The sequence below is a fragment of the Elaeis guineensis genome, chromosome 5, assembly GCF_000442705.2.
Source record: "Elaeis guineensis isolate ETL-2024a chromosome 5, EG11, whole genome shotgun sequence".
Taxonomy (NCBI): Eukaryota; Viridiplantae; Streptophyta; class Magnoliopsida; order Arecales; family Arecaceae; genus Elaeis; species Elaeis guineensis.
Window position 1 is genome coordinate 8,707,954 of NC_025997.2, and position 14,033 is coordinate 8,721,986.

The following is a 14,033-nucleotide window of genomic DNA, read 5'->3' on the forward strand; positions in this document are numbered from 1 at the left end:
CTAGCAAACCTACTCTGCCTTGTTAGATAGTGCAAAGTAGCAAATGCAAAGGATTCTCTGTCATGATGTTGTGCTTAGGTATAGATCGCTCAGAGGGATAGGTGGGGATGCAGTACCTGATGGCGATGCAGATGGAGATGCTGGTGGATCCAAGGCCAATGTGCAGTGCATGGGAGATAGAACCCATTGATGCGTAGAGCTGTCCCCGTTGATAGGCTTATTTGATTAGAGCTGTCGTTTGGTGTGCCTAATTAACCATCCTACAAAGAACATTGTTTTGTGAGCATGTTACAGGTAGAAAATTAGACTGGTTATTAATGGAAGCCAGGGATTAGCCTTGTACTGAAGATACGCCAGAGGTTACACCAAAATGCTTGGTTGGAAGACAAATGCCATTGGAGCAACAGAGAGACCCTTCAATCAGGACAGATACAAAAATTTAAGCATCTGGTTACATGATAGATTTTGGTGTACTTCGGATCATCTCCTTTTTCTTCACATAAAATGGGAAAAAGATCGAGTATCTATTTCTTCATCGATTGCTACGGTTGGGGGGTGATATGTCACCCATGTTGAAGACATGAACCAATGGAGGACCTATGATAAAATATGTAAGGTCAGCGCCATAGTACCAATTGGAGATAAATGAGTACAGTCTTAGCGGTATATATATCATCCCAAAATTATAAAAAAGCTATGTTAAAAAAAAAATCATTTAATTAGTACATAATGAAGCAATGGAGGATCTTAATTCGAACTTAATCACTGATCCTCACTCTCTAGCTAATCCTTTCGAATGAAGCTTCCTAGTGAAAAATTCTATCGATCCCGCTTTGGCCGTCAATCCTAACTTCGGCCACCAACTCTAACTTTGACCGTTGATTTTAACTTCGGCCGCTAATCTAGGCTTTGACTGCCGATTTTAGTTTCGATCATAGGTCCTTAATCACTGACATCAAGGCGAGACTAGGATATCGGACACCGATCCAAGAAAGATTCCGATCTCAACATTGTTTTCGACTGAAGGATCTCTCACCAATCCTCACTTCACGCTGCAGACTACATTCTCTTCAACTGTTATTAGTTGCTACATTTCAAAAGATCAACTTCCACAAGTTCCATCAAGTCACGTCACTTCACGTTCGACCATGCCACTTTAAAGACTAGCTGTACATCGGATGAGGTCACGTCAAATCACATCACCTCTGAGAGCCGTTGATTGTGTACCGGATAAGGTGACGTCCGTCGTCAAAAATCAAACCAGACACCATTGGGTGGTATGGCTAGAGTAGTTGAAATGGCCTCCCCCTACTTAATTTCTCCTTCTGACTCTCGCCTCTCTATAAATAGAGGTCAAAAAAAGATCTTTTAGATATGCTCTTCTCTCACCCTCACACTTCTTCTCATCTGTTCTAGCTTCTTGATTTGACCGTTGAAGGATCTCCATCAGAGCTAACTCTAGCCCAGACTTATTTTATACATATCACCGCTCCCATGATTCTCATTCAACTCCAACCACTCTGATCGGAGCTAGAAATTTGCCGCGGCAGTTACCATCCAGCAATATGGATAATTGAAGATCAAGAGACAACTTGCTAGTTCTCAAACAAAACATTATGGATTTGGGTGCAATTCACTTCTCACTTGGTACCAGCTAGGCTGGATGAATTGGATGATATGTGAAGTTGCATGATAGTAGACCTTACGATTCATTATCTTTTTTGATGGTGCAAGCGTCAAGGAGGTATGTTTCGTTTCTGTTATAAGCTGTCTGCTAGCTCAGCTTGTTGTGCATCCAATGCACTGTGAAGCCAACATGCTGCACATATATATGCACTGGAGAAGCCTTAAATCTATCAAAGAAATGCTTCATCCTTTTTACTTGTGCGCTTCTTCCAAGTAGCTATCTTGTAGCTCTCCTGACCAGCATTAGGATGATATCTCTTGCTGGTTCTCAGAGTGCTACCTCTTCCCCTCCTACCAGCTATTACCGAGGCTACGAGCACTGCTTACTTGCAACAATGAAGTGGGCAAGTCAAAAAGAGTTTCGGGAGTTGGAACGTAGGGCCGTATGGTTGTCAAATAAGAGAGAGAGATGGTACAAGCTGGAGCCAGGGATCTGGTGGAACATACATGCAAGAGTCCCAGCAAAAGGACTTGGGGGGCTACAGATAAGCAGAAGAGGTATGTGGTCCAAAGCTACCAGGTTGAGGTCAAGGCCTACCTCCAGGACTCGCTGGAGATTGGAGACAAATACTAGCTGAGTAGTCTAATCAATAGGATGGGCCAGCACTGGAGACAAACGGGCTTCACTTTTATTTTATTATATTTTCTTTGACGGCGTTCCAGATGTGGGAGAGGCTGTTATGCATCGTGGTCCACTGGAAAACTCCATTTCACCAATATGGCATGGTTGGCCGACCATCCACCTTTGCATCTGTTATCATATATTAGTGGGCACAGGGTATGGCATCAGGAAAAAAAAAAGGTGATGGACGTACACTATTTCGGATGGATTAGCATATCACTCAGATAGAACTTTAATTATATCACAAACGGGGTACAAGGGAGTTGCATGTCTTCGTGTTATCCATTAATGGGCAAAAGTCTGGAACAAAATAAAAAAAAAAGAGTATCCCTTTAACGGTTATCTGATGCATAGAGTATTGATTGCCTTCCTCAATTCAGCTCCAAATCAGAAGCTCAGAAGGCTGAAGTTCTTACGCTGTTTTCCACATCCTTGTGCTACCGTTGAAGCCTAAATTTAAGACTTCCGTTTCAGAAGCTTTTATGACGATCGGTGGTCTCAACCCTGCTGTTCTGTTTTTGTCTCCGATCCAACCACCATTTGGAAGCAGAATTTTGTAATCAATATTAGACAACATCTGCTTCCGCGTTGCGTAAAAATTACTCTGTGAACAATTCCATTCATAATGACCTTTTGCCTCCCTTGTCATCAAAAAAAGGAAAAAAGAATGGGCAGCAAAAAAGATGACGATAAAAAAAAAAAAAGATGGATAATGGTTGGATGGTGGAAGAGAGAATTTAATAGTGGAACAGGATATGCAGCCCACGTGCCCAACATGAATATACTCCAGAAGTTCTATTTTACGATCTGCAAGTGGATGAGCACAGTCTATCCATCTTGTAGCATCATGATATATCAAACTAATCCTGGTGCATTGGTAATAATTATTGACATAAATAAAAGTAGTCTAGGAATCAAACATCCTTGTGTGTTACAAGATTTTCTTGTCAGCATGATGTTGTATATGGATAGTAGGTATTGAACATTAAAAACTTCACAGTGATCGACAATGTCTCAAAATAACCCTCTGAAACCATTATTTTGCTGTCATTATGGAAATATCAGCCATTATTTACATAGTTTCAGCCCTGGCATAGGATGGTTGGGAATAAACAATGGCTGTAATAAGGGCTGTTATTAACCCTTATAATGAAAAAGAAAAAGATGAATAAACCACAGTTTTTTTTTGGATTGTGTTATCGTTCAACCAATGACATGAGACAAATTTAATGCTTGCAACAAGGCTAGGTATCTATTCCAGACTGCTTCTGACATGCCTTCTATGTTCAATGGTCCAATGGATTACGGCGTCTGAAAATCTTTGAGAAGAGCTATTTCCACACTGATTTGATTAAACATGAGCGATGCAACAATTCCAAATTTTCACTTAATTCTTGAGGGGAGATCTAACAGCCAGGTACTCAGCACTAGTTAACTCTCAGGGCTATTTGACCAAAGATTTTACAAGAATTGTCACGCTGTTACATTCTCCTAAGATACAACAGTGACACTTTGGCAGGGATGATCTCACTCGGATGGCTGCGCAAGTTTCAGCTCACAAAACATAGATCATCCTGACCTCAGGCAGTTGAGGCTCTGCCATGATTTTAGAACTGCCAGTGTTCCCTTGCATAAAATAGTACAGTCCCTAAACATTTTGGAAGGGGATCACCATACGAAGAGGGCTGCACAGGCTTTCAGCTCACAATACATACACCATCCCAACTTCAAGCAGTGATGCTGGAGGCACCCGCAGCGCAACGTCTGGGCCCCGGCAATTCCTTCTCAGGAAGTTGTATCCAAAATCAATTGCCACCTTCTTCATGATAGATGACCCTGGCTTTGCTCGCACATGTGAATGCCCCAGTATGAATGCAGTCCCGGCTTCACGTGCCTCGCATAGCTCCTCAAGCTCTTCTTTTACATGCTTATCCAATTCTGAGCTATTGTCATCTTCTAGAAAGAAGCGAACCTTCTTCCTTGTACCAATAGGTGCCAATTCCATTGCATTCCCCTCACCAGGGAACTCAAGTGACACGCTTGCTGGTTGGATGTTTTCCTCGAATTCATATTTGGGAGGACTTGTGAGTGCATTGCTCCCAATAACAGTGAGTCTGTATTCACCCCCATCCATTGACTCAGCAGACTGCAGGCCACCATATGATGCTTCCAACTGGATGAAGTCAGATAAACTAGCAACAAGCTGAGATTCAAAAGAGTCGATGTCCTGGTGGACATCACGGTAACCATATCGAACAATGCATCGGTATGACCGGTGGTTTGGTGGTCCAACACGACCCACAAGGTATCTTTCAACAGGAGGCACGAAAGGGACAGGAACAGATTTAACACAGACAAAAACTAGGATGCGGTGGAACGCTGGAAGGTTGGTGACGAAGCGGGAGAAGTTAGCAGGTATGCCAGAGATGAGATCCGTGTACACAAGGCCAATGCCAGGAACACGGGCAATACCAAGATTGCTACCAAGTGCAAGGAGCCATTCTAAGGAAACCTTGTTGTGCAAGTCAAATTCATATTTCTTGATTGTGGTGTAGCGCCAAACAATCATGACAGTCATGAGGAAGAAAGCAAGGAGGATGGGAACCCAGGCACCCTCGAGAAATTTGATGAGGGAGGCAGAAAAATAGAGGACCTCAATTGAGCCAAAGAAGAAAAGAAAAGCGAGGGCCAGGAGTGGGGGCTTATGCCAACAAAGGATCATGACTAGAGAAGTGAGGCATGTAGTAACCAACATCACTGTGATCACTGCCAGTCCTGTATTGCACACAAAGAAAAAGAAAATTAGAAGTGCAGAAGGGATTTAGCATAACAACAGAAAGCATACTGTAGAGTAGTTGGTCATATGAATATCTAGTGCAGTACCATAGGTGGCCAAAGCGGATTTAAATTAAATGGATTTATAAAATATGGATATATCTCATATGTTTGTTATATTAGGAAATGATAGTTTTTGATGTCCTCCATTAGAAATATGGAAAAAGCTTGAAGGCGTCCACCATACGAGCACAGTCCATTTTAGGTATATACCGGGCAACCGGCATGGAATATATGCGATATGGACATCTTGTTAAAGCAAAATTTGAAGCATTGGAAAATGCAAGGTACTCAGGCTATCTTTTATTTGATTTAAGCTCTATAATACTGGTTGAGTGGAGAATGCATCTTGGAAATAAGTGTTATCATAAGTGGCATACTGCTGAAAATATCAAAAAGAAAAACAGCAATTATCTAGGTCAAACATACCAGATGCATTGCCCATGTGTTTTGTGTTTCTAAATCCAACAGCAACTGTGATGCAGAGGACCATGAGCATCCAATTTATCTCTGGGATGTAGATCTGCCCATGAATTTTGTCCGAGGTATGCACTACTTTGACTCTTGGAAAGCAGCCAAGTGATTGGCTCTGGTTTATGATAGAGAATGTTCCACTGATGATTGCCTGGCTTCCCACCACAGAAGCTAGTATTGCTATTCCAAGCACAGGCCACCTTACACTTTCTACAAATCAAAATATATTCTAAGAATCAGATTTTGGTTCTTTGTATTGATCATGAATTAGCTGATTCAAGTAGAACAAAATGTCACATAAAAAATAACATGAAAGGTCAAAAGACTCAAAACTATTCTGTGTTGTTTGCTATTATGAAATAAACACATCAGAAAAGGAGTCTGAAACCTTTTAATTGGATTAGCATAATAAACAGAGCATATCATATAACATAAGACTATTTTAAACAAGAAGTTTGCTGGGTAGACAAGCAAATAACAACTTCTACAGAAATTACAACTGTGAATGAAGCAATTAAACTTGAGCAGCATTTTAGTTCATCTACAACAATCAATACCAATGCCTCAGGCCACCAGAATAAGTCTAAGACAGTCCATTAATCAGGTTCAGACTTAAAAGAAGCCAAGGCAAGGGGTCAAACAAGACAAAACAAGACAACTTTGGAATCCTCTACTGCTATGAAGGATTGAATACAAATTGTGGCTAGTTAACTGAAGTATATAGAAGCAATTGCAGTTACTTTAGATTGAGGGAAAATGTAACTTGCTGCATCACGTATGGAAAGGATTGCATGCTTTCATTACCATAGAGGAACTGGCTTTAGATATTTGAGCAGATGGTGATGAACAAACCCTTTCTGAAAGCAGTCATATTTTCCCATCTAAAATATCATTATCAGGATGATTCTCATAACACATTTTCTTCAAGAGAATACATACAGAAGAAACCATTATATGGTTTATATGTGACAGGCAAAAATAATCATCCAAGGACAGTAGGATGTGGCTATCAGCATGTAATATAGACAACAAATTGTTGATTGAATTTATGTAATATAATGGCAAATTGTTTCATCACCACTGCAATTGATCAATAGGGAATATAAAAGTTAGCTCAGTCATCCATGAAACAGACAAGGACAACTCACCTTCCTTTAATCTATTGATCGTACAGATCTTAAGCGTGCCCATCCACAACCTCCCCACCCCCACAAAGCTAAGATATACCAGGACAAATGCGATTTATTAGTGCACTGTGATGTGTTTAGACTTCAGTGGCTGCAGCATCAGAAATCAGCATGGAGGATGGAAAAACATTCTCGAAGGTAGGGCAATCACCAAGTAAAATCAAAACCCTATCGTCAAATTTCTTTTTTCACATCTTTAAGAAACAAATTCAAACAATCTCTAATTATGCATTTGAATCCACTACTAGAAAATTGTCTTTTAAAAACTACAATTGCAGAAAGTTTAGATAAAGGAACAAGTCATCCTCTGATGCTAAAAAAGAGATCTATCTTATTTTACACAATACTTCAGAATATTGTTGTGGTAAAAATTAAAAGTCAAGAAACCTCCATACTTCCAACTGGGGCATGGTTATTGGAGCTATATACTCAATTCTAGTGGAATTTTACCAAGACCAATTTATTTGTCAGGCATCTGTTCCAAGGCCAATTGATCAACACTGAGGTAGAATTTTACCCTTTTCGTGGTACCTATAAAGGAGAACATATGGCCAAACTAGTTCAAATTCTTCCTAGGCATTGCTTACTTAAAAAAGCTCCAGACTAGTTCAAGTTCTTCCTAGTCATTGCTGACTTAAAAAAGCTCCTATAAAAGAGAACACGTGGTCAGACACTCAGACTAGTTCAAATTCTTCCTCGTCACCACCCAAACAACTTGTCTCTGTTTGATGCCAAATAGGATCAACATGGGAAATTATTATTTTTTATATGCAGGAAGATCTTCTTTACAACTTGCCAAAGATGCATAATAAAGCTTTACTGAAGTTTGCATATGGGACCTGTAAATTACATAAACAAACTCAACAAACCTCCCTTTGTGACTGCATCCTTATTCATATAATAGCAGGACATGCATTTAATTTTTTATTCATTGTCGTCCAACAGGCCCTCTTGGAAGTCTATCGAGTTCATATTTAGCATCCACATTAGGAAAAATTCAGTTTTCACTCACATCAATTCATGAGTTAGAAACAACCCAGTTATTGATCTTCTGCTCATAGAACCAAGTTGATAAATTTTGAACAATTCCCCTATGTGATCTAGCTACTTTCCCTATATATTTCACCTTGCTCTGTTGGGAACATACTATCTTATTATGTGCCTTTATTCTCCGCCATTCATATCTACAACTTCTAATGCAATAATAACCAGTTCATACAGCAGTCAAACTCTCCCTCAATGAGTCTACAACCCTTAGATGTAATTTCTTCTGTCCCAAAAGAAGTAAAAACCACATTAATTAATCTTTTCATTAGTTAGATGAAATGGTAAGATACTTGTTTGGCATCCATCTATGCAAATAATGTGTAGGAACGAACTTCTGAGCAATCACATATGTCCAGCTTACAAGGAAATGAAAATACCCAGCTCCTCAGTAAGATAAATGCATGAATATAGATTTAGCTAATATGAAGTAGTAGTCAGACAAGTGACTATTTTTCTTAAAGTTATAGATCACTACTTTCTAATAAAAACTTATATCTAAATGGCTCTTTGAAATGAGAAATAAAATATTTACCTGGAACTGAAACGTAAAAGCCAATCTGGTAACTTGTATAGATTTTATGATGTCTTGACAAATAAGCAGCTTGACCCATGTATGCCAAAATCAGCGCCGGATAAACTAGTAAAGTGAAAGCAATCTACAAGTGGTATAAAATAGAAGACTTAGTCAAAATATCAAAAGGAAAATAAACAAACAAATAAAATGCTAAGCAAAAGCACCTGAATTGCAGTGTATGAGAAGTGTCCGAGATCTGCAAACATTGCCTCTGATCCTGTAACGGTAGTAAATGCAAGTTATCAAAATACATTTTATACCAAATATACGCTACAACATTGTGCTCTGAAACTTCTATAGACATTGATGCAACCTTCTAAATTCCATTTTTTGATGTAGTTCTGACTTCCTTCAAATATCAATATACAATCTGTCTGAGGACCTGTGAGGGCTTGTGATTAGTCCTATATTGGTTGTGCACTCGGTAGATCTTGGGTATTTAGGGCCAAGTAACCTAAATAATACCTTCTAGCAAGCCTTTTTGGATAAGATACGGGGTTGTTACAACGTGTTTTCAAAATGACTATTGCCTAGAGACATACTTTGTAAAAAGTCATATAGTCCTTTTGTAAGAGATCTCTATGCAAGATTAAATTAGCTATATATATCAATATGTAACATAAGGTCAACTATGGTTTCTGCTTTAGTGAGTGAAAAAGGAATTCCTAGTTTTTGATGCATTTTACTGAATTTACCTGTTACGCACAGTAAAATTCCACCCAAGGACATCCAGCCACCTTTTTTCGTCTTTTTCAGGAACTTAAACATGTAATACGGGGAAAGAGCCTTATAAACATGTGGGTTCCAGTAAACAATATTATAGATGCCAAGTGCACTGATGCAGAGTAGCCAAGTCAGGACAATTGGGGCAAATAGAAATCCAATCCGATGAGTACCATAGTGTTGGAGTGCAAATAAACATATTAATATGAAGCAAGTTATCGGAACCACAGCAACTGCATACCAAAAAGAAATGTCATCAGATGGTTAAAAGAAACACCCTAGACAGACCTGACATGAAATTATGAGTCATCCATGGCAGTAGAGTTGCATTACATACACAAGTTAAAAGTTAATACATGGAAGTTCTCATTTTTGCTTCAGAATTGGTAACCATGAGATCCAGTTTCGTTTGGACTTCTCCAAATGTCAAATGGTCGAACATATATATATATATATTTTTATTTTTAAATTGTTATTGCAACATAATATACCTTTTAATTTCATGTAATACTCAAGCATATAGAACTTGTCAAATTGTAATTAACCTTAAAAAAAGAACAGTAGAGGATATAGTTGCTTTAATCATACAATAAAATCTTTATCAAAATGTAGTTGTTATATCCCAATCATTGTGGTCCTTCTACTGGTTTTGTATGCTTGTGCAAGGAAGAAGCATCCCTGGAGTGGTTGCAAATATCAAAATAGGAATAATACCAGTGATCCATGACACCCCCCCCCCCCTCCTTTTTTTTTTCCACCCTTGGGGGAACAGGGGTGGGGAGGGGTACAACAGCACAATAAAATGGTAATATTTATTCTAATACACCTGGAAGATGAAAGAGGAGAAAATTTATATTTTCTTAAAAAGAAAAAGATCTCTGATGAAAACAACTAGCAGAAAATAATGACCAATAAATACAGCATGTGGCCGTTGGAAGACAAGGATTATTGCAACCCTTACTCCACGGTTTCATAATGCTTAGCCGTGACCAGAAATTTAGAAATAAATAAATGAAAAAAAAAAGAGCAGCATAAATGTTTGTTCAAGGAACTCGAGTCATCTGTTTCTTCTACAGACTGTTACTTGCTGTGACATTTTCTTGTTGGTAGAGATTTGTACCATAAAGAATCAAAAAAGGTTAAAGTAACAACGAAGCTATGTGGTCTTCGCTTATAACAAGAGAGTAGTCAGATTGGCTTTTCTTAGAGCTAACAACAGATTGCTGTTAGAGCCAAAAAAAAAAAAAAAAAAAGGATTCTTGAGATAGAAGATTATCTTACATTCATGGTGGCCTTTGGACATGGCTATCTCAAGTCCTGACACTGCAGAAAAAACTAAGCAAGGGGGAAAATAAAACAGAGAATAAGATTACAAAATAATTTGAAAATCTGAGCACTAGAACAAGAGAAAGAAGCAACCTCCCTCCCCCCAAAAAACCCGAAATAAAAGAAAACAGGAATAATGGAAGCACCTGATATAGCTGGAGTGAGTACACCATCCCCAATCACCATACAGGTACCAAGCATAACCACTACTAGCAAGGCGGTGTGCAAGTTCTTATGCCTCTCAAGCCAAATTTTCACCCTTGACTTATTATTAGTTTCTGGAGGGCTTTCTAGTTTGTAAGTGGAAAGTTCTTCATCTGCAACCTGTCTGTTAGGCAGAAGGCTTACATTGGCATGCCTGCATATCAAAGAATATAGGGCGAAAGTACCACCTGCAAAATTATGAATAAATATGAAAACTATTACTCCAACAACACAAATTTCAGAAACTGTTGATACGTACCCTGACCATTGTCATCAGCTCTAAGAACTATGAAAACATACTTGAAGAGAGGGACAAGGGTAAGAGTCCAGAACACAAACGAAAGCACACCAAAAATCTCCTCGTTTGTCTCTGAATGCTTTATATCCTCCGCAAAGGTGCTCTTATATACATACAAAGGGGATATACTCAAATCCCCATACACCACACCTAGGCTCTGATATGCTAAAAGCAAGATGGCCTTCCAAGAATCCTTCTGAAATCAATTAGGCAATCAAGTTTTCAGAGAAAAGAAAAAAAATACAAGCACCTAAAACATGCTATCTCCAAAGCTTGGAGAAACAAAACAAAAGACTTGAAGATGATACATAAACTTAACAACTGAAAAAATTACTCAAACAAACCTTTGGCCTCAAACTTCTTCCTAACTCAGGATCCATTGTCAAGCTGGAACTTGATCTTCAGATATAACCTTTATTCCAAGCCACTTCCGCAGGCAGATCTGCATTAGAACAGCATGAGTTTCTTAACAGATGCTACTAGAGACAATGAACCACCTAAAACAAGAAGATTTCAGACAACAGATATCAAAGCACAAGAAGCAATCATCACCACCCACACAGTCTGCAGTCACTGTTCCATACCTAAGACTGAGACAAGCACTTTCCCTGCACAATTTTTTTATCATTCCACTCCCATTCTTCCGAACCCAAGTATCCAATAAGGGAAGGCATTTCTAGTTTTCTATACACAGCCTGCTTTCTCCATGTCTACAGTGCATTCACCAAAAGTGAACCACTTTCGTCAAAGAGACTATCCTCTGAATAAAATTTATATGGGTGGAAGCAAAAGATAGAGCCATGTGAAGCACAAAGTTATCCATCCACATAACCCAAAGCATGCTTCACCGACATGCACAAGAAAATTTTCCAGGCCTCCAGAACAGAATAAACGAAAATGGTGGGATTCTGAGGAGTGAAAGGGGGGGAAGATATCCACAAAAAGATGGCATGGTGGAGCCCTCAAAAGCATTGAAAGATGGAGATAAGCAAAGCAAGCAGCATCACGTGAGATGTGTGTTAATCTCTCCTATGTCCGGCTATTTATTAAACCCAACCAACAAACCTGTAACACAGTAATGTAATCTTGAAAGGAGTTGTAAATAAGAAAAAAATTGAAGAACTTTTTTCCCATATCCACTTCCATGACGAGTCCGTACGTATTTTGCTCACCCCATGACCATTCCATTTGATTTATATTAAAAACTATATTGTTTGCCACATAGTTAAATCCATCCGCTAGAATGAAAAAAAGAAAGAAAGAAAGAAAGATGCGATTTTTAACACCTCTTTTCAGCAAATAAGGGAAAGCAGGGCAGGAATCACAAACCATGGGGCTAAAGAGGTTTGGAAATAGTAGGTTGGGAGGCAAAACGTGTGGGGCACTGCGGTTCTTGGACGAACCAGAGCTGAAAGCGATCGTTACCAACAACGTATTTTCCACCGCAACCATCGCACCCAACGCTACAAATAACCAAACCCTAATTCTATTCTCCTCTTTTCCGTGCTCTCCGCTCATCACTTTGTGCTTTTAATCCAAAAGCCTCCACCTTTATCCTTCCCATTAAAGGAACTGGCAGGAAAGCCGTAAAAATCCGATCTTTTTCACCAGCGATTCTCAAAGAAAGCTACTTGCTCCCGAACGCGACCCACTTGGTTTGATCTCTCTCTGATACATTACTCCATAACTGAAAACTTCCAGATAAAACCTCCTATTCGCTCTCGTCTCTATCGTCTCGGGCTTCCCGCACGAAATCTACTTCGCCTGAGTCATTAATGGAGCCATTAACATCATCCGTACTCTCCAATTCATCGCTTAAATCATCCAAAAACCCTAATTTAGCTTCGTTTAACAGCTCTTAAGCAAATGTACAGGGAAAGATCTTCACATAGTGACGATTGTTCCCTTCTGGAGCTGCATTGCCGCCATTGTTCGAGTTCTTTCCAGATCTACAGATGGCTACCAGCCATAAGAGCTCTCGCTTGAAGGTTGAACGCATGGAAAGAGACGGAGAATGGGAGAGAGAAAACAGTTTAACACCAAGTGATTTTCTTCAACTACGATATTGTTAGGAGAAAAGGGTGAGCCGATCGGGGTTTCGGATTTGGGTGAAGGGAAGGCGACTGAAAAAAATTAAGTTAAATTAAATCCACATCGTGGAAGATGTCGGGCGGGAAGAACGAGACATTTAAAATAAATGGATACTTTTAGATATTCCTCGTTCCACCGAATCCAAATTGTCGAAAGGATATCCGATTAATTAATTAGCTTACAATGGTACAACCTACGCGCGCGTCTCACGCACAAACTACCCTACATTTAAGCGAAGCATCACACAAAATTGATGGAACCACCGGCACTTAAAAATTTCAGATTTGATTTGGCTTTCGAGAACATGAAAAACATTTGGAGTCAGTTAGGTTAGGATATATCAAATTTATAGAATAATTTTATAATTTTTAAAACTTATTTATTTAAAAAATAATTATAGAAAAAATAATTTTTTTATATTTGAATAATAAAAAATTTATTTTAAAAAATAATATTAAAAAAAATTACTATATTTCGTTGAGGATAATCCTATATAGAAAATTGATCCAATTTATAAATATGTCCACCAATATAAAATAATTTTGTAATATATGACGACATTATTATCTATAATTAATTTTTATATAATGAGTATAACCACATAACTTTTTATATAATGCCATCTGTATTTTATTTTTTTTATAAAAAAATTTTATTGAATGAGTTGGAAAGGCTCAAAATAAATTCAATGACTATATATATATACTCTATTTTCTAGCTCTACAAATTCAATGATTACATATGTCATCAATCTCTTATTTTGTATATCTTTTTATTAAATATATTGAGAATATTTTTGTCAAATATGAATTATCATCATTTGGAAACTTATCAAATATCAATCTCTCATAGTATTTGTTTTACTTTTTCTCTCCGAAAAATAAATATAAGACCCATCAATTTTTTTTACTATCTCTTTTTTTCATTTTTTATGCTAAACATGATAATCTGATGTAGAATTTATTT

The 14,033-nt window shown here is 38.2% G+C and overlaps 1 protein-coding gene across 2 annotated transcripts; it reads right to left on the reverse strand.

Annotated features, from left to right (window-relative positions):
- Nucleotides 1-3,673: 3,673 nt before the first annotated feature.
- On the reverse strand, nt 3,674-12,343 carry LOC105044802 (probable potassium transporter 9). Of its 2 annotated transcripts, none has more exons than XM_019850877.3 (10): nt 12,306-12,343; nt 11,321-11,418; nt 10,938-11,172; nt 10,621-10,866; nt 10,430-10,483; nt 9,121-9,381; nt 8,590-8,642; nt 8,384-8,507; nt 5,573-5,827; nt 3,674-5,083 (listed from the first exon to the last, which is right to left on the reverse strand). In XM_019850877.3, the coding sequence occupies exons 2-10, from the start codon at nt 11,354-11,356 to the stop codon at nt 4,011-4,013; spliced, it is 2,337 nt and encodes a 778-aa protein (XP_019706436.1). In that variant the 5' UTR covers nt 11,357-11,418; nt 12,306-12,343; the 3' UTR covers nt 3,674-4,010. The 2 variants fall into 2 exon arrangements, with proteins under 2 accessions (XP_019706436.1, XP_010921120.1); XM_010922818.4 differs by lacking the exon at nt 12,306-12,343 and adding an exon at nt 11,561-11,702.
- Between the last annotated feature and the right edge of the window lie 1,690 nt (nt 12,344-14,033).